Source organism: Henckelia pumila, chromosome 4 (assembly GCF_033568475.1).
Source record: "Henckelia pumila isolate YLH828 chromosome 4, ASM3356847v2, whole genome shotgun sequence".
Classification (NCBI taxonomy): Eukaryota; Viridiplantae; Streptophyta; class Magnoliopsida; order Lamiales; family Gesneriaceae; genus Henckelia; species Henckelia pumila.
The window spans coordinates 162,573,102-162,599,432 of record NC_133123.1 but is presented as its reverse complement, the minus strand read 5'-3'; the positions used below and the strand labels follow the sequence as shown (position 1 = coordinate 162,599,432).

Here is a 26,331-nt window from a genome sequence, read left to right as displayed (position 1 = left end):
CAGAATTCACACTTAGACAGCTTGGCAAACAACTGCTCAACTCGCAAAATCTGCAGTACGGTCCTCAAGTGCTCTGCATGGTCAGTACGGTTCTTCGAGTAGATAAGAATATCATCGATAAAGATAATGACGAACTCATCTAAATAACGCTGAAAGATACGGTTCATCAAACCCATAAAAACCGCTGGAGCATTAGTCAAACCGAACGGCATGACTATAAACTCAAAGTGACCATACCTCGTTCTGAATGCGGTCTTAGGAACATCTTCCTCTCGCACTCTCAGCTGGTGATAGACTGACCTTAGATCAATCTTAGAATAGACAGAAGAACCCTGCAGCTGATCAAAAAGGTCATCTATTCGGGGTAAAGGATACCTTTCTTAACTGTAGCCTGATTCAATTGGCAGTAGTCGATACAGAGCCGCATAGAACCATCCTTCTTCCGAACAAAAAGCATAGGAGCACCCCAAGGCGATACACTAGGTCGGATGTATCCCTTGGAAATCAAATCCTCAATCTGCTCCTTCAACTCTCTCCATTCAATAAGTGTCATACGATAAGGAGCTTTTGAAATAGGTTGAGTACCTGGCACTAAGTCAATACTGAATTCGATTTCTCGAATAGGTGGCAATCCAGGAACATCTTTCGGAAACACATCAGCAAAATCTCTAACCACTGGTAAGTCAACAAAAAGCTGGGCTAGATTTTAGTACATCAACCGCATAAACCAAAAATCCTTCTGCACCTCTCTGTAACAAACGAGTCATAGATAACACTGAAATCAAAGGGATTCTAGATCGAGAACCCTTACCAAAGAATTTCCACTCGTCTGCCATTTCAGGTCTGAACCTGACAACCTTCAGAAAACAATCAACTGTTGCCCTGTACTTGGTCAAAGCATCTATACCGACAATACAATCAAAATCTGACAACCCAAGCACAATACAGTCGAATTCTAACAAATTCCCCTCAAAACAAAGTTCACAGTTCCTGACTAGTCTGACAGAAACAATTCCTCCACCCAAAGGTGAAGTAACAGCTACTATAGTAGGCAACAACTCAGTAGGCAAGACATGCAATAACACAAATTTCTCAGAGATAAAGGAATGGGAAGCACCTGTATCTATCAAAACATGAGCAGAATAACCAAAAATCGAACAGTTACCTGCTATAACATCGTCAGGTGCTGCCTGAGCCTGATCCTCTGTCAAAGCAAAGACTCGTGCCTGCGGTCTCGGAGGCTGGTTCGCACTAGAGTTACCTCCCTGTCTGTTCTGCTACTGAGGCTGGAAAGAGTGCACTGCAGAAGACTGCCTCTCGGGTTGAGCTGCAGGTCGAGATGAACTTCTGCTCTGAGCTCTATCTCTGCTACGCTGAGGGCACACCTTAGAGAAGTGTCCCGGTTGCTGGCAGTTGTTACAATTACCGAAGACTCCCACACACTGATCCGGTGAGTGTCTTCCCCCACACTTGCTGCAGTACATGGCTGAAGATCTAGAACTCTGTCCTGAACCGAATTGCTTCGAACCACTGGAACTAAAAGAACTGTTCCCCTGCCTCTTGAACTATTTACCTCTTGCTTTGTACTGATCTTTTCTGTTTCCCCCACTGTTTCCACCTTCATACCTTTGCTGCTGGTTCTGATGCTGTGGTGGCTGATTGTGATACTGAGATGGTGGGTTCTGATACTGCCTCTGTTGCTGAGGTGCTACCTGGTTACCTCTTTGCCTCCACAAGCCTGCTTCTGCTCCCTTTGCGTGATTCATGGCATCCGCAAAGTTGTTAGGCATGTTGGTGTTTACCAACGTGAAGACGTTGGGGTTCAAACCATTGATGAGCTGATCTGCCTTAGCTTCTTCATCTCCGGCAATTAGCGGTGCAAAATGCAACAGACTATCGAACTTAGCCACGTACTCTTCAATGTTCAGATTCCCTTGCCTCAGGTTGGCAAACTCTGCTCCCTTATCTTTGCGATACGAGATAGGGAAAAACCGCTTATAAAATTCAGATTTAAAAAGAGTCCAAGTAACTTCCGTACCTCTACTCTCCATTGCTTTCTTTGTCATGATCCACCAGCTCTTAGCAACCCCACGTAGCTGATGAATGACTAACCTGATTCTGCGGTCATCTGTGTAATCAATGGAATCGAATAGCTGATCAATATCATCCAACCAACTCTCGCAGTCAACTGGATTTTCTGAACCCATCAATAACGGCGGATTGAACAACTGAAACCTCTTCAGCAAGGTTTCCATAGGCGTTGCTGAAGCATCCAACTGATCAACTTCAGTGCTAGCTTGCTCAGTCGCAGGGATAACTGGTGGTGTGTTTCTGTTTATCACTCGACGAGGACCCATCTAAATAACAAAGGTTAGGACACGAGATATCTCAATCGCTACAATCAGTGCCCTTACAACCGCTTGGAATACCGGATACCAGTCGATAACAGAAACAATTATATCTCAAGTAGATCATGCTTTATAAATTTAAATCACAAAACCATGTAATTCAATAATCCTCAACAATAAAGCATGCTCGCATGGAATTAAGTTCACAGTTAAAATAATTCAAACACATGCGAGGAGCCAATACATGCAGACTCGATCTACCCGCTCACTCTAGTTCAACCAAGAATCTGATCTCTCTGATACCACTTAATGTGATACCTCGTTTCTAATCAACTCTCATCAGAGAACAAGCGATATGTAAACAAGAAACCAATAATATATTATTTTTTTTAAAGGAGGCTCGCGCGCCCGCGCTTATGCTGCGCAAAAACTAGCGCGCCCGCGCCCATACCTCGCAAAGAGGCCGCGCGCCCGCGCCGTCCCCTCGCCCAGAATCGTGAAGGCACTGAAATAAACTCAATCAAAACCTAAACACTTGCATTAAGAGTATTTGACATGCCAAAACAATACAAGAAAGGTTTAGGGAAGAGAAACATTCAATACGGTAGTACCTACATCGATTCTTGCTTACAAAACAATTACGAGAAGTTCGAATAACTAAACATGTTCGCAAAACATAACTAGGTTGACATGCTGATTCGACTTCTAAACGAGTCTCACTTCTATCTCTTGCTCTGGACGCTAACCAGGTCTATGCTGACTTGATCCTGCCCTTCCTGTTGCCAAGTACACATACAAAACAAAGCAACAGCCGGATAACCGGTGAGAATGATAATCCCAGTAAAAGCAACATGTCAAGTAATACAACAATAACCATGCTTTCAAGACAACAACACAATCAATAACAACATAATGAAATGCATGTCTTTAAATCGGGATATCAAATCTGATAAACAAAGGATTGCTGTTGTGCTTTTGGGATCCCAAGGATGAGATCATGTGACGACTCACCGACTCTCCCAATCGAGGTGGTGCCACATATCTCACTCCTCTAGACTTTGAGCAACCATAATGAGTATTCTAGCACTAGGCGATACGACTATGACCTAGGCCACTCAATCATAGTTCCCAAACGTCCAAATAAAAAGGGCTGTTCTGCCCGCTGAATCAACGTAGGCTCAAGATGAATGCATAACAGAAACATAAACATAAGCCACATAAACAACTCAAATAACAACCCAAAATACAAGTTCCACATGCTAGAACAAGTATTGATGCAATATGTGATTTGAAATGGAAACTCGAGAACCAACAGTCCCGAGTATGCTATCCCGCTACAATGACTGCTTTTACCTTTCAATGTTGTAGATCCAACTCCGGACAAGCTACAACAAAAGATTGTATCAACAACTATACAACCTAACCAACAAACAACGGTTCAAGGTAAAACTCTTTACCGATCTTCGTCCAACTCTCGACGAACAATGCTGCTAACACAGGGCTCAAAAAACTCCAACGAATCTGTTCAGATACAAATCAAAGATCAATTACCATGATCAACTTACAAGACAAGTTCAACAACTCAAAAATGGTTCAAATCTCCAAAACTCAAACCGACGGCATAACCGCTATAACTGAACAAACCGACAATGCAGACAGCAGTTCAATAGCGATATAACCTCATAACAATGCTAAGACAACCAAAACAAGGCAAACCCATCAATCTCAAAATCCACATTTTCGAAAATGGCTTCCAAAAATCATAACAATTCCGAACGTCACTCTATTTCAAAACCGACAGATAATAAACGATCAGAACTCCGCCAAGAACAACATACTAGAATCTAAATTGATTCTAACAACCTCCGAAAAACAAAACATACCCGATCGGAGAAATACTTACTGTATAACGGAGCTTTCACTGCAGTGATCACCAATCTGCCTTCAGAAATAATTTCCAACGGCCGGATCGAGCTCGGACTGAAATCCCAAAGCTTGGAAGCAAAAGGAATTGGCTACAATGGAGGAGGAAGGAATGGGGAAGGAGATGAAGACTTTGTCAACCAAGTTCTAAGAGTAGATAATATATAAAATCCACAATTTGCGTTTTAGTCCCTGAAAAATCCAATTTTTGCAAAAAGGACCCTGATCAAAATCAAGTCGGATCGTGAACTCTGCAATCTCCGATTAACTCAAATAAACTCATTTAAGATAAAAACGGGGCGTTACAAAAAATATTCAAACTGACATTCAAGATCTAGCCAGCAGGCTGAAGTCAACCGTTCTACAGGATGAAAGTGATAGTGATGATCCTCCTAACACAAGAGATGAGCAAGCAGAAGAGATTATTCAACCCAATGAAGGAGGAGTAGATCACATCAATGACGAACAAATAATCGGAGAGGGTGCTATTTGTAATGCCCCGATTTTATTATAATTAAGTTTAATCGAGTTAATCAGGGTTTTCAGTAATTGAGGATTGTTTTGATATTTTGCAGAGGGTCACTTTTCAAATTTTGAGAAATAAAGGACTGAAATGCAAAAGTTGGATTTAATATATTATCCCATGCAAGTTGACCATCACCCATCACCTCACCATCACTCTCTCCTTCTCCCTTCTCCTCCCCATTCAACGTACCGAACAGGAAACCATGGGAGACGCCATTTTGAGATTTTTCTTCCTTCGATTCGCTCGATCCGACCGTTAGATTTCAATTTTGAGTTGAGATTCACGATCACCGCAACGAGGGCTTCATTCTGACGTAAGTTTTGCTTCGATCCTCGAACTTTGAATTTCGTTGGGTTGTCAGAATTTGATAATATTGGAGTATGTCGTTCTTGAGCTAGCATAGATCGTATATTCGAAGTCGGTTTGGAAAAAGAACGAAGTTTGGATTTTATATGATTTTTGAGGCATATTTTCGAAAATGATGATTTTGATTGAGGTTGGATTTGAGTTGTTTTGATGGATTGGGATGATGATTGAGTTATTGTGATTGTTGTTTGATGGTTTGTATTTCCGGATAGTCAGTTTATAGCCGTTATGCCGTTGAAATCGAGTTCGAGTTATCGGTTTTTGGTTCGGTTTAGTTGAATATCGAATTTGATTGAGTTTGAATTCCGAGTTGATATTGAGTCCGTATTCGATGTTTTGACAGTTCATTGAGGATTCGGGAGTTGATCGAACTTGGAGACTTGTTTATCGATTGAAGAATTGAAAATGGTATATTATTGATTGTTGTATCGACTTTGAGTTTGTTATCCGAATAGACTATGATATCGAGTTATCTCTTGTTGACAAGAATAACTTGAAGCTTCGAGAAAAGGTAAAAGTCGACAATGAAACGAATGGAAACGAATACTCGAGATCGACTTATTCTCGAGCTCCCGAAAATCACATACTACATGTTTATTTGCTTGAGTGAATTTGATTGTTATTCTATTTTCACTTGCATTCCATATTGAGCCGATTTCTCGATTCATTTTGAAATTAGACGATTTAGGGAGCTATATTGAAGTGGCTTTGGATTTCGAGTTTTTCCAATTGCCAGAATACTTCTTATAGTTGCTCTGAAGTTTAGGGGTTGAGTTGAACGACATCCACCCCGAATGGGTGTGTCGGTGAGTTGTTGTGAGGACTTGGCCCCGGGATCCCAACCGAATAACGATTGATATTTCGATTATCTGATTTGATAGTCCCGAGTTTTGAAGTCATGCATTCATTCATTCTCATTTTGATTTGTTACTGATTATTACATTTCAATCTGAGGTGTTTACTTGATATTGCATGCCTGTCTCTTTTACTTAGAAATTATATTTCTAACCGGTTTATCCGGCTGTTGTCTTTGTTTGTATGTGTACTTGGCAACAGGAGGATCAGGAGCTGGACCAAGTCGTTTGGGTTAGCTCGGGGTGTGATGATAGAAGTGAGAAACTGTGTATCTTAGGGTCGTACCTTTTGGATTTGTACTGTTTTGTTTAGTCGAACGAATCCCTACCGTCAAACTTGTACTGTTAAACATCGTTTTTTTGGTGTTTCAACTCCTTAGATATCATATATTTATGATGTTTGAACCTTGGTTGCTTGAGTTTTTGGGTTTAGTTTGTTAGACTTTTCTTTTATGCCCTGGAATTCAGCAGTTCGAGAGGGCAGCGCGGGCGCGCCGTTGATTCTCGAAGCGAGGGCGCGGGCGCGCTGTTCTTGGCTCGGGCACACCATTGATTCGCAAAGCGAGGGCGCGGGCACGCGGTTCTTGGCGCGGGCGCGCCATTGTTTTGCGAAGGCTCGGCGCGGGCGCTCCTGATTATTGCGTGGGCGCGCAGTGCTAAAAAAAAAATTATTCATTTTCCGCGGTTTATTGTGTTCGATTATGTTTAATTATTCGATATTAGAGGATTAGAAACGGGGTCTCACACTATTGAACCTAACAACGCAATCAGAGATGAGGAAGACACTCAAACAGGCGCAAATCCTCTCGGACCAAATCTTCGGTGGAATAAAAATCATCCACCTGATCTGGTCATCGGTAACCCTACTGTACCTATTCGCACACGTAATCAACTGATTGATGAGTTATTGCATGCAGTTTTCATTTCATAGCTCGAACCCAAACACATAGATGAATCATTACAAGATACTAGCAGGATTGAAGCAATGCAAGAAGAACTAAATGAATTCACTAGAAACAAAGTGTGGAATCTAGTCCCTCGACCGACAAATCAAAACATCATAGGCACCCGATGGGTGTTTTGAAACAAGTTGAATGAGGATGGGACAGTGGTAAGAAATAAAGCCCGACTAGTTGCTCAAGGATTCAGACAAGAGGAAGGCATTGACTTCGACGAATCATTCGCTCCATTAGCAAGGCTTGAGGCTATCAGAATATTTCTTGCCTATGCTGCTTACAAAAACTTCAAAGTATATCAAATGGATGTCAAGTCAGCTTTTCTCAATGGTTTACTTCAAGAAGAAGTATATGTTGAACAACCACCAGGTTTTATCAACTCTTTAACTCCAAATTTTGTTTTTAAGCTTGATAAAGCTCTTTATGGCTTAAAACAGGCACCGCGTGCATGGTATGATACGTTATCACAATTCCTATTAGATCATGCTTTTACTATAGGAACAGTCGATAAGACTCTTTTTAAGTTTGTTAAAGGAGATCACATTTTACTCGTTCAGATATATGTAGATGATATTATATTTGGATCAACTAATCCTTGTCTATCCGAGAAATTTTCTAAGTTGATGCAGAAACAATTTGAAATGAGCATGATGGGAGAATTAAATTTCTTCCTCGGACTGCAAGTCAAGAAGCTGGATAATGGTATCTTCATAAATCAAAATAAGTACACCAAAGAACTTATCAAGAAGTTTGGTATGGAAAATTGTTCTGCCATTTCTACCCCTATGAGTGCTTCTATTAAACTTGACAAAGATGAAGCAGGAACACCAGTTGAGGTAACTGTGTATCGAGGTCTAATCGGTTCATTACTTTATCTTATGGCCAGTAGACCAGATATTATGTTTGTTGTATGCTTGTGTGCAAGATTTCAAGCAGCACCCAAGCAATCGCATTACATCGCAGCCAAGAGGATTATTAAATATCTTAAAGGCACTACAAATGTGGGTCTTTGGTATTCCAAAGACTCAGAATTTAACCTTGTTAGCTATTCAGATGCAGATTATGCGGGTTGCAAGTTTGACAGAAAAAGCACTAGCGGGTCGTGTCAATTTTTAGGAGATAGACTTATTTCATGGTTCAGTAAAAAGCAAACATCAATTGCCACCTCTACTACTGAAGCAGAATATCTTGCAGCTGGCAGTTGCTGTGCTCAATTACTGTGGATACAACAACAGCTTAGGGACTATGGAATCCAGTCAAATGAAGCTCCCATATTTTGCGACAACACGAGTGCTATTGCAATCACTCAAAATCCAGTGATGCATTCCAGAACCAAGCACATTGATGTGCGCCATCATATCATTCGTGAACACGTACTCAAAAAGGAGATTCAAATGATTTACGTATTTACTGACCAGCAGGCAGCAGATATTTTCACCAAGCCATTGCAGGACGCTAAGTTTTCTTATTTTCGCAATATTCTTGGTTTAATTGATTTAAATTAAGACAAGCATAAGTTTAGGGGGAATAATCGTTTATTTCTTTTAAGAGCACAAAATACATTCATTACATAGAGTGCTTATCCCTAACCCCTAGTGAGTCTAAAGTTAGCATGAGCCGCAAAAATTCTGCTTCTCATTTCATGACTCCACTTTATCATCCAGACGGAGAGGGAGCCTTGACCATTGCAGACGTCATCCTCAAAACAGATGTTCTGCATCTCGTCTCTTTCTGCCAACAACATCATGAGCCGAATAGCGGATGAACTTAGCACCACAGCAGTGCTCTGGGTTCGCAAGCAACGCTTGCACCACAGCAACCCTGCAGCGAGGCACAGCCTAAGAGGCACAACACCTAAACGATGTTGACGACGAATGGCTTCCATCATATACCACACGCTCATGCCTCTTTCCACAACTCTACTTCTGTAGATGAACTTTCGTCTTTCGAAATCGGACTCATCCATTTTTTTTTCAACTAAGCTATGATCTATCTACTTGTTTACATCACAATATTTATAGGCGAAGAATATCAAAGGCCAAAGGTCACGAATGGCAACAGTTACCTACTGATTTATCTTCATGAAAATCCGAAAGAGATACTTGCTCAGACTGTTGATAAGCATACTTTATCGATATTTGTGCACTCTTGCATTTATTTAAAAGCTCAAAATAGTTATTATTTGCAAACAGTGATTTGTCTTCGTTAACATCTGCTTTTCTTCTCGATGATATCTCGTTTAATGTGTGATGTGACGTAACTTTATTAATTCATAAAAGAAGATAATGCGCAAAATAGATTTGTTTATTTCAGGAAAAAGAGAACGACATATTACATAAGAGCCCTAAAGGCCTCAAGAGCCCTACCGATCTCCTTCTCCACCTCACTTTTCCAAGAGAGCATGAAGAACGTAAGCTCCCTGGTAGGAGAGTGAACGTAGCCGAGATCATCCGACCGGATGCGCTCCAGTCCTTCTAGCTCTTTGTAGAGCAAGAGGAGCAACAGGCCCTCTGGACTGAAGACCAACATCGAGTCAGACGACCCCAGCTTGTCTTCATATTGCCGCACAAGGGCAGCATAGTCTCTCTCAGAATCATGAGGATGGCCAGTTGAGAGAAACAGATGCAAATCTTCAATCGTATCCATTTCTTCAACAACCTGGAAGAACATAGAATCTTCGTACTCTCGAGACCTTACTCTCTTCAGAGCAGCGACGAATTCCTCTGCCAAATCACCTCCCGGACCCGGCATATTGTCTTCTGATTTATTGAATGATTTCTTATTGTTACACGACTGATATATTCACTTCATATTTATAGGCATAAAAAGAGAAGGTGAAACGTTGGGTGATATCAATCATCTACTGAACGGATCACGCATTAAATCATTACTCTAAAAAAATTCGACGGCGTGTCCAAGACTTCACCTGTCATGATGACAGACGTTCAGGAATGATTACAGTCATTGGAATTCGACTCCAACCGCCTTATATTATATTTTATTATATTATATTCACTGTACTTACTTAATTTTACCGCGTATCTTTCACTCTCTCTATTTCAAAATTCAAAATTTTAAGTGACGTGGTACCATATTTACCGATCATTTCACACGTCTCTCACAAATTGTCTTGCAAATTGAACTCATATTCACTTTTTGCTTCTGCATTCTTCACAAACTATTGATCAAATACTTTGTTTGCAGAAAAACTCAAGAATTTCTATCCAAAAGACTTGTCTGGCCATTAATTTCGATGAAGTTCATTCCATCCAGAATGCGGAAATTTCAGCCATGTTCAACATGATTGAAGCTTCAGGACTTCGAAAATTTCTTAGCTCTGGATCAACGGTCAACTATGATCTGGTCAAGGAATTCTTTGAATCCGCCCAACTACATCATGGAAGAATCATATGTATCATCAGAGGACGGAAGATCGAGTTCAATCAACATTTCTTCGGCGACACTTTCAACTTGCCCACAACCGGTTTGATGAAATGCGCAGACTTACCTGACGAAAATGCAACTCACTGGGCAGCTCAATTCACACTTGATGGATCACCCATTAAGGTCAATGGCCTCAAACAAAGCTTGAAGCCAGCATACTGACTATTGGCTAACATAGTCGCAAAAACTCTTTTAGCCAAGGCTGTCTCCTACGACAAGATCACTCTCGAAAAGCTTCAGTACATGGCCTCTATTGCCTCCCAGTTGAACTTCAACTGGTCTTCGATTCTCTACTCTACTTTATGTGAAATGATTAGAGGCAAAGGACAATCGGAAGGTTTTGCACTACAGATACTTCATGCAGCCAAATGGTTAAATGCAGTCACAATTCCTTTATTCTTAAACAAGAATCAGGTTACTGCTGACCAGCTCAGGACTATCAAACGAGAAATAGGGGCAGAGCAACAAACTGCCAAAAGCACTGCAGCTACCCAAGTCAAGCGTGCTCGACCGATCAGACAACCTATTCAAGTGGACTCTGATCTGGAGGATGAGGTTAGTGACAATGCTCACTTAGTTCAAGTATTCGCTCACCCCTCTCCATCCCAAAAGACAAAAATGGCTCCCAAGCTATCTCACCCAAAACCAAAGAGGATCAAGTTGTTATCTACAGTTCACACCCCAACGTCTCAACTGACCACAGCAACCCCTGAAGTCTCAACATCCGAAACACTATCTTCCTCCACCAAAAGGAATCACTATCCAGGAACCCTCGTTCTCTGTACTGACCACAATTCAACCGACCCTCAGGGAAAAGACAAAGCACCTCTCATCCCATTTCAAAAAGCCCAATCGGTAGGGAAAATGGAGGTTCTTATCATTATTTTTAACATTCTCCGGGCTGTGCGGTTCAAACTACAGGAATTTGATGAATGGGTAAACTATCGTCTGAATGCTTCATATTCTCAGATCTTTCTTGAGAATAAACTGGAGTACCTTTCCAAATTGGAAGACAAGATGTTCATTCTCACTGCCACATCAAATCTTGAAACAGCACTCGGCAGATATAAGTTGGTGGACGTTCAGCTTCGTGATAGTCTCGCCCGACATATTCTTGCCAAAAGAGAAGAGAACTATCAGCCGATGAGCAAAACTGCCAAAGATGACACTGAAGTCATCTTACGTCTTAAGCAGCCAGTTGATATCACTGACACCTTTTTACGAGAATACCGGCTCAAATACTCCATCCCACTACCGGATGACGAATACATACAGGCGTATAACAACGAAGTTCGGGCCATGATTCCTCTTCTAGATTCTCATGATAACTCGGAAACATCTGACTTCGTATTTTCAGCAGAGGAACAGGAATTTATTGCGGCACAAGACGAATTTCCCTTGACATATTTTCCGTTTGCTTCCTCATCAACCGCTGAACCTACGTCAAGTGCTGATCTCATCACAGACACTCAACTGACTGACCCGATCACAACAGTTACTGGTGATAATATTCCTGAGATCCCACTCACATCAGTCTCAGATGTTATGCAATCAATTTTTGATGATGAACAACCAACATCTCCTCTTCTGGAGATCCATTCTGAAGACTTGCCTCAACCGATGACTGATGGCTCACAGCCCTCCAGTCCAACTCACCAAACAGATCAGGTGATTGGAATCGATGTCCGTTCATTGATTGAGACCACCACAGTCTTGCCTCCAAAAGAACAAACTGCCACACGAACTTCTATTTCAGTTCCTGATTCCGAACAAGCGAATTATGCTTTGGAACGCATTGTAGAATATCTTCGCGAGACCACACAGTGACTCAACAATCGCATACAAGGACAAGACGCTGGTATTGACAACACAAGATCAGCGATTATGTCTCGTCTTAACAGTTTGTCTTCTGAACTCGTAAGATGTGTCACTGAACTGAAAAACTAGAAAGAACGCAATCTTCGAGCTATGGGTACTATTGCCGAACAGGTCTCTCAAACTGTTTGCCGCACAAATGAGCACACCTCAACGCAAATCTCAGTTCTTCAGGCTGATTTAACCGCTCATATTGACTCCCGCATTGACATTTTTCAAACCACTATCGATGCTCAACTAGGAGAGATCAGCTCTCATCTCACCCGTTCTGATGTCAAAAAGGGGGAAGTATCCAGAAAATCAGTTGACACCTCTTCACAAAAAATGCAAAGGAAGTAAGGTACATTTTATGTACATTTTATTTACTTAACTCAATGTAGGTGTAATAGGTTTTCACTGCTACTTATCAATGATTGCTTGTAACATTAATTGTTCAATGCAATTCATCTTTGCAATGAATTCATTTCGTCTACTATCTTCTTTAAATGATTTTTGGGGCCTAGGTTTTGTCATCACCAAAAAGGGGAAAATTTTTGAATCCTGACTTTTGGTGATAACAAAACAATACTTTGTTGTTTAGTCGGCTGCCAGTTATTTGTATAAGTAAGCTACGTCAACCGAGCAAAGACATATCTACCGACGTCAGCTAAAGCTTATCAACCAACAAAAAATGCAAAACAGTTGTATGTCAAACATATCTACCGAATGAGATATCTACCGAACTTCAAATACAAAAAGGCTATACGCTACAGTTCGAAGTTACAGTTTCCCAGATCTCAGAAAGTGACAAGACAACTAAAAAGCAAAAGGACGAAGCATTTAAAAATTTGTCTGATAAAGTGAGAAAGCCTTAAATAGAATTTAATGTGAGCGACACATTGAATAGACAATTAAAGGCGCTCCCAGTATGAAATATTCAAAAAGCTTTATCAGCAGGAAAATCCTACCGTTGGACAAAGAAGAAAGACGTTGAAGACAAAGGCTATATATATCAAAGCCTCTCTAGACAGAAAAAGAGGACAGAACACAACACAACAACGCTTATTGAGAATCTATCTATCTTAGCTCTCGAACCCATCTTGAATACTCAACTACTCAAAGAGAAAACCCTTAGCTTTAATAGCTTTATCCGATCTTCGAAGAGATCTTTTCAAGGGTTGCTCAAATCCAGATATCGTTTGAAAGACGCTACCTGATACAAGGATTTGAGAAGTCTTAAGTCCTCGAGAGACTAAGACAATAATCATCACCATCTGAAGAAAAGTTTGATAAGAGCTTTAAATCTTATCACTGTGAATCTAGGAGTTCCATATTAGGCGTGGGATAAGTTCTAGCTTGGATCGGGTGTATTGCAAGATGTTGTAATAACCAAAGTCTTCTAGTGAATCCTTCCGAGGTGGAAGAAGGGGTGACGTAGGAGATTGAGCTCCGAACATCCAAGAAACATATCTGTGTCTACTTACGTTATTACATTGCATCATTTCATGGATATCATCTAGCATGTTGAGAGCTATTTCCGCACTAATCATAGTTGCTCTTATATTTCTAGCAGGCTAAAAGAAAACCGGTCGAGTGAACTAACATTTACTCAACCATATTGCATTAGATTTTAAAGACTATCAATATTGTGTATTCACACCCCCCCCCCCTCCCCTCTACACACTATATCGATCCCCAACAGCTAGCTAACCAGAGCGCCAGCTGGGTTAAGGCCCATGGTGGTGGTTGTTCCGTACGGAGAGCCGTATTTCACATCAGGTCACACGATAGAGGATCCAGAAACTTTGTAAGCTCTGATACCATTAAAAATCCTAAGGGAAGAATTAAAATGACATTTTAATTTAAAGGTATTATAGGAAATATTTAGTTTGGAGGACATATCAGGGAACATTTTTGAAAAATGAGGACATAATTGGGAACGAATAAAGTGTTAGTATATTTTTGGAAAACTATGGAAACTTTAGGGACATAATTCATTATTATTCCTATATTTTCCAAAGAGGAGATTCTAATTTTTATAACACCGATTTTTTTTGGTTTCTCCCAAACAAATTACTTTTAAAATATGATTTTTTTGTTTTTTTTTAATTTTTAAATAACTTCTTGTTGATATTGTAGTGACCCAACCCGGATCCACTAACTAATCAGAGTTATAGTAAAAGCACACGCAATAAAATCTTAAAGCATAAAGTGCGAATAATTAAAATACAACAAATCCAATCGGCAGAATACAACCGACGTTATCACAATTGTATAAATACTGTTATACAACCAAATCGAAGGTTCAGGGTAAATAAATCCCTACCCTCTACAACCTCGCACTCCCCAAGCTCAATCCTGCTGAGAGCCGCCTGGACCGTCCAGCCTCAAACCTGCCCCGCCACAAGGTACACAATACCCAACCACAGGGGCGTGAGCTAGAACGCTCAATAAGAAGCAATGATATAAATACAAATATGCACACACAGATGATTTAAAACTCAAGTGAAAACACTTTCTTGCGCCGAGAATATACAGTACCGGCTAGAGAGCTACTCCGCGGGGTACTCGTATATTCCATATCAGGGCTGAGCTAACCCCATCCTGACCCGAATCCAAAACAGGATACAAGCCTCATATGGAAACTGTCATACCTGACTCGAGTCCAGAATGAGATCATCGTTCCCTATGGAGACTGTCAATGACTCACATCTCTCCGGATGCAGTCACACGTAAAATCATGTATGTGCTAAGGCGGTAAAACATGATAAAACATATAGCACATACTCATGCAACATATAAGCAATTATATCATGCCGGCTATCTCGGTCAGTACTTACGTACCTCTAACACTGCTGGTCTAGACTCCAAGCCTACTAGTCCAGTCTACTAGCTACTACAATACAAATATCCATGCATCAACAATTAAGCTCTAAAAGCCTTAACTAAGCTATTGCATACTCCTAAATATTTTTAGGAAGCCAAATTATACCTTCGTCCGTCGTCAGCCCGCTGGTGTAGAATCGCCTCAAAACTTAGGCACACCTCCGCTACGACGCCGGAATCGCTAGGCAACTTCCGGATTCCCAATAGGATGCCTAGAACTCCGTAGATCTAAGTAAGAAGGTTCGAAAACCAGAGGAAAGGAGGGAAAATCGATGCACAGAATGAGGGCTCGGACCCCTTATTTATAGACGGCGATCGGAACGTCCGATCCCTCATCGGAACGTCCGATCGCGAACGGAGCATCCGATCGTGACATCGGAACGTCCGATGTCACCTCACGTGCGTAAGCAGTGATGTCATCTTGCTGACGTCGGTGATGACGTCAGCCCTAGCCAGAACGGAATGTCCGATCTTCCAACGGAACGTCCGATCCCGATCGGAGCTTCCGATCTGTGCTTCGGAGCTTCCGATCCACTTCGGATAATTTTAGGCAAAATTTAGTAATTAATTTCCTTAATTACCTTGATTAATTGCGGGTCACTACAGATATATTTTTAAGGAAAAACTTCAATTTCGATTATATATTTGGTTCTTTACAATTTTAATCCTCTATATTATCAAATTTTAAGTTTTAAACACGGGTTTTTCAATTTTTTGGTAAATTTAAATATTTTTATTGGAAATGTTGATAAGAGAATATAAAATATATCAAAATTTTTTTGAAAGGAAATACATATCAACTTAACAATTAACATCACAAAAAATTACTAAAATGGGAAGGGAAAAAACCAAATTAAGATAATGAATTAAAACTAAAATTTGTCTGAAAAAAAAAACTCAAAAAATGTCTCCTAGAAGTCATCTCAAACACTTCTTTAATACAGTCTTTTCGCTCAAAAGCCAAACTGGGTTTTTTTTTTAAAATCAATTCTTCAACCGAAAATCAGTCGACGTGCTAAATATATATTTTTTGGGACTGAAATTTATCCCATTTGATATGGAAAATTTTGGTGCCATTGTAGTTTGTACGATAGAATTTTGTTCTTTATAAATAAATTATGATAATAAATATATACTACAATTCATAATATTTATGTACAATATTGGAGAAAACCATATTTTTGTCATTTTATAATTTTGTCATTTTATGTTTATGGTCATTTATGATATCAAATTTCAGTTTTATTTTAAGTGATATTGTACAAATAGTGTCACATTAACACTGTATTGGTTTTATATTAGGTCAAATTGAAAACAAAATTAAAAATAAACTAACTAATATAGCGAACTAAAAGAAAATTTGTAGCACAGAGAATGAAAATCACAAACATATAAGATTAAAAGAGCAATTTTGGTGCTATAATATTAGTACGTACACAAGCCACCCATAGATATATATATATATATATATATATATATATATATATATATATATATATATATATATCGACCAGTACTAGTGTTATTATTCATTCTCTCGTGTTTTTCATATACTCGGGTTTTAAAAAATAAATTAAAATAATTAAATACACAATGCATAATTTATCTGAAAATCTCTCCTCCCCCGGCCCTCATGATATTGAATTTATTCCATTTTTCTGTCCATACAATCCAAAAAGAGACAACAAATATAGAGCCATATATCCATATCTCTATATTCGATGGTTCTCTATCCAATGAACCACAAATCTTATAAAACCTCCAATAAACAACTCAGGCAGCTGGCTCCAAAATTAACCATGAAGAAGCTGGACTCAAAGCAAGAAGAAGATGTCGAAATCCTCAAGGCCGTGGCGCAAGCATGGCACGGCCATTCGAGCAACTCGAAGACAACAACCACCACCTTAGAATCCGATGCTTGCAGGCAGTATTTCAAGGGCAAGCCGAGCAGATTCAAGATCGAGGCGATAAGCATGGCTATCAAAAGAGACAGGTGCAACACTAGCTGGGATTTCGGGCAGTCGCTTTGGGATTCGTATGAGATTGTGACCGTCTCCAAGAAGCTGGAGATGGGGCTAATGGTCACCGACGACTCGTTCGTAGCAGCATGTAGCCAAGATAGATCAGGTGTCAAGAGGCACAAGGAGAGCAAGAATAGTTTGAGGAATTTGTTCAATAGGATGTCATCCAAGAGATTGAATCATGATGATGGGCTCATTTCAAGAAAGTAGTCCTTTTTAATTGGTATAGGTTTTTAGTAGTTTGAGGCTTACCTTCGCTGATGATGTAATTGAGTTGAGCCGATCCGAGTCGAGTCGAATTTTTAAATATTTAAGTTTTACTTTTTTATAATCGGCTCATGCTCGAACTTTGTTTAACGAATATATTAACGGCTTACGAGTTTATTCAAGCTTTTATCGAGTCTAAACAAACTTAATAAGTATAAAATATATTCTAAATTTAAAATTTCTATTGAATTAAATTAATTAAAAACTAAAATTTATATTTAGAAAAAATTATAATTTTTTTATTCTAATAAATAAATTTCACCGATTTTTATATATTTATCATGAGTAATAGAATATTTTTATTTTCTTTAAACACAGAACTATATGAATAAAGAAAAAACTCCATGAAAGCAAGATTAATGATTCATATAAATCACTTAGTGGAAAATGTTCCGAATAAATCCAACGAGTAACTAATTATAAAACCTATATATTAATCAAATATTGAAATTATTATTTTTCTTATCTAAGAGCTGGTTCACGAGCTTACTGACGAACATGTTCACGAACTAACGAGTCGAATATTGTAAAGTTTGAACTTGTTCATTTATCTTAACGAACATCATTAAATGAGCTCAAACGAGTTTTATCTAATCGTGTTTCGAATAGCTCATACGCCACCTGATTGATTAGAACTAGATGTATCGATTGTAATACTGCTTACTTTTAAATTATAAAGACATTCATTATTACTCATATCTCTATGATCACAAGTCTATAACTCATGGTAGATTTAAATTTGGTGGAAAAAGTTAACGGACAAAGGATTTTTACATCTAATTACTATTTTATGTGCATAATTAATTGGTCAATTGATAAACTTAATATTAGGATTTAAGCTGGGTAAAAAAAAAGTTAAATATAACGATTTTCCTTACATCTCCTCATCATATTAGGTATAAATTTACTTTTAAAAAACATTTGTCTTTTGATTTTATAATTTATTCACCTATTCGATATATTATATATAATAAAACTAATGATTAAATTAAAATGATATTGAAAGGTTAAATATGGGTAAGATTGACCCGTCTCACACGAGTGTTACTCATAAAACTAATGATTAAATTAAAATGATATTGAAAGGTTAATAGGATTAATTATTAATTATTCTAGTTCTAAATGTTTCACTTGATTGAATTTGTTGTTTATTTTTTGAGTGATGCTGCAGGTACAACAAAATTTATTGGCCAATTTTACAACAACAAAAATTCAATACAAGAATTTAATTTATCAAAATCTCACGATATATTAAATACAAAATCTCGCGATAAAATAACAAAATCTCACAATATTATTGTTGTAAATATCGTTGTACATAATATTTGTTATACCTTTAAAATTTTCCTTACTTTTTAGTGTTAATTTCTTTGCAAATATACTGCAGTAGTTTAATAATGTTTGGTTAATAATATCGATTTAATTACAAATTATGTGAATTATATAACTTTTCTCTTTTATAAAATATCATTTTACAGAAAACTCAATACTAAATAATATAACTTTTTTTATTCATATTTAACCAAAGTATAAGTAAATTTCATTGCATATTGATATTGAAATTAAAATATCCAAAAATTAACATGATGAATTGACTAAAAACAACCTCCTCATACCACGTGCTTTTTCCTAGTCAGTTTAAAAAGTTGAAAACTTAAAGTTCAATCTACACAAATCTAACATGAAAAAAAAAATGATCCGACGGTACCCGAAAAACGTTTATTTAGCAGAGCATTGTTAACAGCTTTTAATGCAGAAAGAGGATCATTCACATTCTGCAGCGATAAGCTCCATGACGACTTGCGGGAAGTCTCCCTTGTTCTTCTCAAGTAGCTCCTTGTTCATTTTTGTATCATAAAAGCCCTGCATCGACGAAACAATTACACAAGATTATACGAATTCTGTGAAGATCGCAAAATCACAGCAAAGAGATGAGCCGAATAACGAGACATGATTTTAGGTGTAATGACTTAGAAACCCACCATTTCGAAAAGCTCATCTAGGATAGAATCCCACTCAGAAAACTCTGAAACATCGTCCTGGTACGAATCATCCTCGCTCATCGAGGATACGTCCTCGTCCTCGTCCTCGCTTAAATCAGCAGATTTGAAGCTCATTCCATCGTCTTCAGATGCCGGTAAGTTCATATCAGGCAACGCTGTGAGAGGATGAAGCGCGACAGAATGTATAGAAGTTGAAACAGATGCGGTAGAAGAAGGAATGGAACTTGATTCAACTGATGAGTCGGAGTTATTGTCCGGATCATTTTGACAATACTCAACTGATTCTGGAACCACATTAATAGTCGTGGGATCATTCAAACAACTGCTCAGAGGAGGTGAGTTCAGGTTAAAGCTCCTAATGTTTTCCAGCGGCTTCGCTGCAACGGAAGCAACGACCTGCAGAAGAAGCCGTAAAATATACAATCCGAAGCAAGAAATTAAAAATCATATTAAGAAATTCTGAAAAGTTAAACAGCAAGAACTGCAGAACAGCAACGACCTCGATCCGAATCCAAATGAGTTGCCCAAACCTTTGTCCAGAGGGAGAAGCCAATTTCCAGCAAGATTCATACTTTCCTGGAAGCTCGGGAGCAATGCAATCAACAGCAACATCGAGCTCCTGGTTGATGGCCAAACCAGTCGGAGGAATCTGGCCAAACGAGAAAACCATCAAACATTTTACTTAACTAAGGCGTGCACAGCAAGACGAGGACACCAATTATTATTTTGGGTCTTTAATTTTGGTAAAAATTTGTCAATTATGGGCCTTTAGTTTTTTCCAAAACAGCCCACGCTAATAGCGCTAAAGTGCACGATAATAGCGCTATAGTGCACTATGGTTGCGCTTTTCCTGATAATTGCGTGCACTATTCGTGCAAAACGCTAAAATAGTAAAAATGCGCTATGGCGTGCGAAAAGGCCAAGAGGGCGAAAAATCCAGGCGAACAAAACAGTGATCGTGTTATGTGTAGATACGGGGTATAAAAATTATATAAAAAACAGGACAACTCACCTTTAACTCAACAGAAAGTAATGTGCACAATTCATCTCCTCCCACCCAGGAAATGGTTGTTTTCTTGGGCCACGCAACTATACCATTGTTCTTCAGTCGCCAAATCTTGGTAAAGGGAGTTAAAGGTTCCATAACAGTATCATTGGCTACATTCACATCTGCAATGAAGCAGCTATCCATCTTGGACAGACATGATTTAACCTTAAAACCGCTGCAGTCTTGCGATGACACTGGATCCTTGTCCTTGGCATGCTGAGGTAGAGCATGAGAAGCAAAGATTAGCACAAGGAGAAGTAAAAGCTAAAAGAAAGTCAATGAAATAACAAAAATAATGATGATTATGTACATACAGAATCATACAACACATGATGTGGATAAACCACAGGGCGATCGATTCTGATATAGTCACTTGCATTTCCCATTTCGGCAAAACAAATCATGCACAGATCATACTCCTCCTTTCTGCACGAGAAAACTTAAACCGTCAGATTTAGTTTTTTAGGATAAGCTTATCAAGAAGATTTTAAGTTCAGTCGACTAATCCTTACACTTTCGACTTGAACCTAGGGCCAGTGATAGGATGAACCCCACAACCATCACAGAAAATGCCGCAGTGAAAGACATGGAAAGCACCGCTAGATGTAACCGCCCTAGAAGCAGGATGAGATTGAAAAGCCTTGACATTTTCTACAGGTATTCTGGAAACCGGGCAGTCATCTGCGGGACTAGGACTTGAACACAATTCAGGAAATTTTAAGGAACAACGATAAGGAGTCCAAATTGAGCTTGCAGAGTTTCCAAAACTTTCGAGAAACAAAGATTTATTCCTGTCACCTACATGGTCTACCTTAGCAGGATTGGAAGCACTGAAATTGAAAGGATGTGGTTCAAGTTTAGGACCTCTGATATTGGTAGCATTTTCCCTGGGAAAAGTACTTGCGGTGACCGTCTTTTCCATAAACCTATCTGTGTTTGCAACAGGAGACAGGTGAGCAGTTGTCACAAAAGGCTCGTCCTTTGCACGAAATTCCCCCATCTTTTCAACCCTTTCTTTCTTGGTCATTTCTTCCTTATCGGCTCTACGTGGCACAACCTTAGATTCAGCAATCGCAGGCAGGCCAACGCTGGTACTCTGCGACTCAAGTGCCGCATCATTAAAGCCAGGCACTGAAAAAGATGGAGCCTTCATGATTCCTCCGGGAGCAATTCCAAGTTTCTCAGCATTTAATGAGTTGACCAATCGATCATTTTGATTTGTCAAGCTCTCGTTGTGTCCTAGAGATCGCTTCTCAGATCCACCATTTGATGGAACCTTTGGTGTGGCTCCATCTACCTTGGATGGTTCCAAGTTTTTGTTTTTTGTCGCAGCCGCACGTGCGCTTTCAGTAACATCACTCAGGGTTGTAGTTCTTGTTGCAAGTTGCGAATCCGAACGATGGGCCAAGAAAGACAGGCCAATTTTTGAGAAGTAGTCCATAAGGTCAGTAACACCTGCAGCAGAGGACGAAGCTTTAGATGCCAAATCACCGGATAACTTCATGACAGCTTCACAGGGCGCCTCTGGAACAGCATTCAGAATTTTACGACGATTTGGGAATGGTTGTTGCACGCATTGAGATTTCAAGGGATTAGAACTTGCATTCCGACAGTATGGTATGCCATTTTTCTCAGAATTCAGCTTGACTGTAATTCTCAAGGGATCCAGCGCCTGCTTCACCGCATCACGAAGATCATCGTCATCAACAAGAGCCACCTCATCACCATCTTCATCAATATAAGTGAGTGTGAGTTCAGTATTTGGAGCTAAGTTGAAGAGGGTAAGAAGCTTCTCCCTTAACCAATCCATGTTGAGATCAATATCATCATCAGCAAGGCGAACATTGAAACGCCTAAGAGTTTCTTGAAATTTGACCTGTAAAAACATAGCAAAAACTAGATCAAACCAAAACCCATACTAAGCCTAAGCAGAAGTCTGAGATGTATAATCAGTGTATTCATCTAGGATATACAATAAGGTATACTTTTACACAAAAATTAGCCCAAGCAATCTCCATCCTGAAGGTGATACACCGAACCATAGCTACGAAATCATAAATCTTGAAAACCAAAAATTTTGAGGTCTATGCATAAAATTAAATCCATCTTAAAACCTTGTAGAAATCATACTTCTGATTGTAACAAAAAGCCAAAGTCCCAAAACCACAAAACAATATTTTAAAAAGTGTACACATGATAACCCACGCTACCCGGAATTCAGGAGGAAAAACCAGCATGCACACACAATAAATAGGGAAAATTACTCTAAAAAAAGGGAAAATGACATTTTTTTTGTTATTCATTTTTAGTCATGTCATCGTGCAGTTTACAGTCTATTAACTTGCACATTTTTTCAATTTTAATTTTAATCATTTGTCAACGTCAGCAATTTTCGTTGACGTCATCATTTTACAGTGTCTCATCAAAGGATCATAAAAATAAAAATAAAAAACGTCGGCATAGGCTACGGTGGTCATTCAGATATTCCATTAAAAAAATAAGACCGCACAGGGGAATTATTTTAAAATAAAAATAAAAATTGTTTTAAAAATTCCGAAAATTAAAGGAATTTTCAGTTTCTTAAAAGGATCCTAACAATATTTAATGGGGCAAAAATAAAAAAATTTGTAAAAAAATTCGAAGAACGTCGGCATCGACTGCTGTGGTCGATCGGTTCCGCAAAGGTGGCCAAATCGGTGATATTCCATAAAAAAAAAATTAGCATGATTCTGAAAAGTGAAAACGACCCGTGCCAACCCTCTGCAACCGTGAGGGCAAACCATGCCACTACACTAATATTTTAAAAAAACACTCGGGAAAAAAGAAAAGAAAGAACACACAAACTTTAATAACTCATCATGGGAAATCAACCTTGATCACCATGGTGGGAACTTCCATAGTCCCTGCTCTACAAAAAAGAAACCCACAAATCAGAAACCCTTTTCACCCCCAATTCATCTTCCCCTAAAATTAGGGAAAACCCAATTCCTATTCAACGTAAAATCTTCCATTAAATTGCAAAAAATAAAAATAAAAACCAATGGGAAAGAACAAACGAGAAATAAACTTTGGTAAAGTAAATAATTGAAATCTTAAAAAGATTTCACCCAATCTATGGGTATCCGGCCAGCAGAGTTTCACTCCAAGGTGTGTCTTTGAGTATTGAGATTTGGGAGGATATTTATGGATAGCGTCCTTATGTATGCATACACATATATATTTGAGAAGTCATGAGTCGTTCAATGAAAAGATTTTGTTTGTTGTTGAGCGGAGGCCGCGGCACGTGCAATGCGTGTGCAGTATGCTATGTTATATTATAATTTTTTTTTTAATAAGTAATGATACATTTTTATAATAGGTGATGATACGTGCATCATGCGTGCTTCGTATTACATTGTATTTTATATTTTCATAACGGGTCATGGCACGAGTATCGCGCGTTGCATATTACATCATATTTTGTGTTTTTATAACAGGTCGTGGTATACTTATCGTGTGTGCTCCTCCTTGAATCAAATTTTATATTTTTTGTAATGGGTCGGGAATACGTATTACGTGTATTTTTTATTTAATTAATTTTCTTGTTAACTTAAGTATGATATGATGAATTAAATATTTTAAATTTTAGATGTGTGTATATAACTAACTATATATACAAAATTTTATGTATTAATTAATTTTATGTTAATTTCAGGATAGTATAATGAATTTAATATTCCAAAGTCTAGATAAAGATAAAAATAATATTTAGTAATTTACAAAATTTTAAAAAGTAGATAATATATCTATACTACTATAATTTATGAACTCTTAGAAAAAACCTTGGTCATTTTAATAAATGGACAAAAATATCTATTCCTTTATTATTGAAAAATAAAAATATTATGGGGACTTTTTTGATGATATAAATATAAACTATAAAGTAGGCTGCTACGACTTGTTACTTGTTGGAAGGCGAAAAGCCATTATAAATTGTATAAATCTCGTAAACTGGTTAAATAAAAATAAATAAAAAAAGCGAAAATTTACTAAATCAAATATTATTGTGATAATTTATTCTGCACTTTTTATTTCCATATCACGTTAATTTTTCCTTTTAAATTGGAGCATGAATTTAATTTGGGAGTTGATAAGATCAAAGATTTTATGATTTTTAATTTCATCTTTTTTATTGAGTAGATTTGTCAAAGATTACCTGATTGTTATTACTTATTATCATTATGCTTTTACAAAAAATACTTTCGCAATTTGATATTCCGATGTTGGACGTCAAAAAAAAAAAATTCAGATACCTGGAATTTTTTTAGCTGTAAGAGTGTTTTTTTTTTAATCTAACTCTGGTCAACATTTTTTTTTATAAAGATCACCTCAGTGTATTTGAAATATACTTCGTAGGTCGTTTTCTAAAAATAATGGTTAACCAAATTCATTTTTCTGATTTATCCTGTAAACGAATCATGTAAGATTGAATATTAATTTCTTTATACTCAAACTTATCAAATTCGGTCAAGTTCGAACATGTTCAAGTTAATCACTCTAGGCTAGACATATTTATTAGTTTTTTCGTAAATCGAACTAGCTGCTAAAGTTGAACTTAGTTCGAACATTGGTTTAATTAAGCTCGACTTCGAATTTCAACTTAAGCCTAAATCGAGCCTAAATTAGTTTGTGTTTCAAACTTGGAATCGACTAAAAGATTTCGACCTTGACTTCTAATGGGATTGTTAAGCCAATTGGTCCGGAGATTCATGTGGTCTCAAAGCTTAATTGAAACTGGACTATTTACAATGTGGTCTCAAAACCAAATAACAAGTCACCCATTAACTCGAACACACCAGACCCATTTATATATATCTGCATAATGCAAACATCTCGACACCAAAAGAAAACTGTTTAAAAAAATCATACTTCTGATTGTAAATTGAACCATAGATATAACATCATAAATCTTTGAAAACCAAAAACTTTGAGGTCTTTGCATAAATTGAATCCATCTTAAAACCTTTTTAAAAATATCGAACATTGGTTCAACAAAGCTCGACTTCTAATTTCAACTTGAGCCAAAATCGAGCCTAAATTAGTTTATGTTTCCAACTTGGAATCGACTAAAAGATTTCGATTTTGGCTTCAATTCTAATGGGATTGTTTAGCCGATTGGTCCGGATATTTATGTGGTCTCAAAGCTTAATTGAAAGTACTGGACTATACACTATATATGTGGAAGAATTCGTTGGCCCAATCTTACAACATACACAATTCGAGCATATATAATGTATGGTTTCTCAATGTTGGATTTTTAACGATTGATGCATTCAAATTAATTTAACATTGACTCTAAATTTTATTGTTTAATTTTAAGGTTCCGAAGTTCGGGTTGAGAAATTTTTTATTAACACCCTTGCTTCAAGGGTTCAACTTGACCAAACTCATCCAGATTGACATCCCTAGTACAATTGTCTTTGTTAGAAACAAAGATAATAGTGTAGTATCTGGCCGGAATAATATACAATTTAAAATATTTTTATTGTAATATTATCTCCAACTACTTTTGGTAAAATGGATTATGCTCAATTACAATTGTCATTCGAGTTTATATATATATATATTTAAATGAAAAAAAAATTACCTTTATTATTCAATGTAGCCAAAAGTTTTAGCCTAGTGTAGATATGAAAAACAAAGAGAAATATTTTCAAAACTGGACCAAAATCAAGGGCCATTATATTGCTCATAAACGTACATACACCTCAAATTCTACAATTTTATAACTGTACACTACAAAAAAGGTTTTTATATATGCCAACTATTTCAACCAAGTCAATGTCACCATGCTCA

The 26,331-nt window shown here is 37.9% G+C and overlaps 3 protein-coding genes across 4 annotated transcripts; 2 read left to right on the top strand and 1 right to left on the bottom strand.

Moving 5' to 3' along the window:
• The first annotated feature begins 7,623 nt into the window (after positions 1 to 7,623).
• On the top strand, positions 7,624 to 8,655 carry LOC140862258 (secreted RxLR effector protein 161-like). Its single transcript, XM_073265262.1, has 2 exons — positions 7,624 to 8,346; positions 8,638 to 8,655. The coding sequence occupies exons 1-2, from the start codon at positions 7,624 to 7,626 to the stop codon at positions 8,653 to 8,655; spliced, it is 741 nt and encodes a 246-aa protein (XP_073121363.1).
• An 8,301-nt stretch (positions 8,656 to 16,956) lies between these two features.
• Positions 16,957 to 17,388, top strand: LOC140862257 (uncharacterized). Its single transcript, XM_073265261.1, has one exon. It carries the CDS (start codon positions 16,957 to 16,959, stop codon positions 17,386 to 17,388), a length of 432 nt encoding a protein of 143 aa, XP_073121362.1.
• Positions 17,389 to 19,041: 1,653 nt separating this feature from the next.
• LOC140863446 (protein JOKA2-like) lies at positions 19,042 to 23,691 on the bottom strand. 2 transcript variants are annotated; one of them, XM_073266882.1, is made up of 7 exons: positions 22,482 to 23,323; positions 21,009 to 22,372; positions 20,811 to 20,922; positions 20,461 to 20,712; positions 19,948 to 20,097; positions 19,428 to 19,844; positions 19,042 to 19,308 (listed from the first exon to the last, which is right to left on the bottom strand). In XM_073266882.1, the coding sequence occupies exons 1-7, from the start codon at positions 22,536 to 22,538 to the stop codon at positions 19,210 to 19,212; spliced, it is 2,451 nt and encodes an 816-aa protein (XP_073122983.1). In that variant the 5' UTR covers positions 22,539 to 23,323; the 3' UTR covers positions 19,042 to 19,209. The 2 variants fall into 2 exon arrangements, with proteins under 2 accessions (XP_073122983.1, XP_073122984.1); XM_073266883.1 differs by lacking the exon at positions 22,482 to 23,323 and adding an exon at positions 23,368 to 23,691 and having other exon boundaries at positions 19,043 to 19,308.
• Positions 23,692 to 26,331: the final 2,640 nt, after the last annotated feature.

Excerpts from the sequence above, each read along its gene's own strand:
- LOC140862258 (XM_073265262.1), top strand. The coding sequence starts at position 7,624 with ATGGGAGAATTAAATTTCTTCCTCGGACTGCAAGTCAAGAAGCTGGAT.
- LOC140862257 (XM_073265261.1), top strand. The coding sequence starts at position 16,957 with ATGAAGAAGCTGGACTCAAAGCAAGAAGAAGATGTCGAAATCCTCAAG.
- LOC140863446 (XM_073266882.1), bottom strand. The coding sequence starts at position 22,538 with ATGGTTCGGTGTATCACCTTCAGGATGGAGATTGCTTGGGCTAATTTT. Across the intron at positions 22,373-22,481 it reads GGGCTAATTTTTGTGTAAAA|GTCAAATTTCAAGAAACTCT; the intron begins GTATACCTTATT and ends ATGTTTTTACAG. Across the intron at positions 19,309-19,427 it reads TAGATGAGCTTTTCGAAATG|GGCTTTTATGATACAAAAAT; the intron begins GTGGGTTTCTAA and ends TCGTCGATGCAG.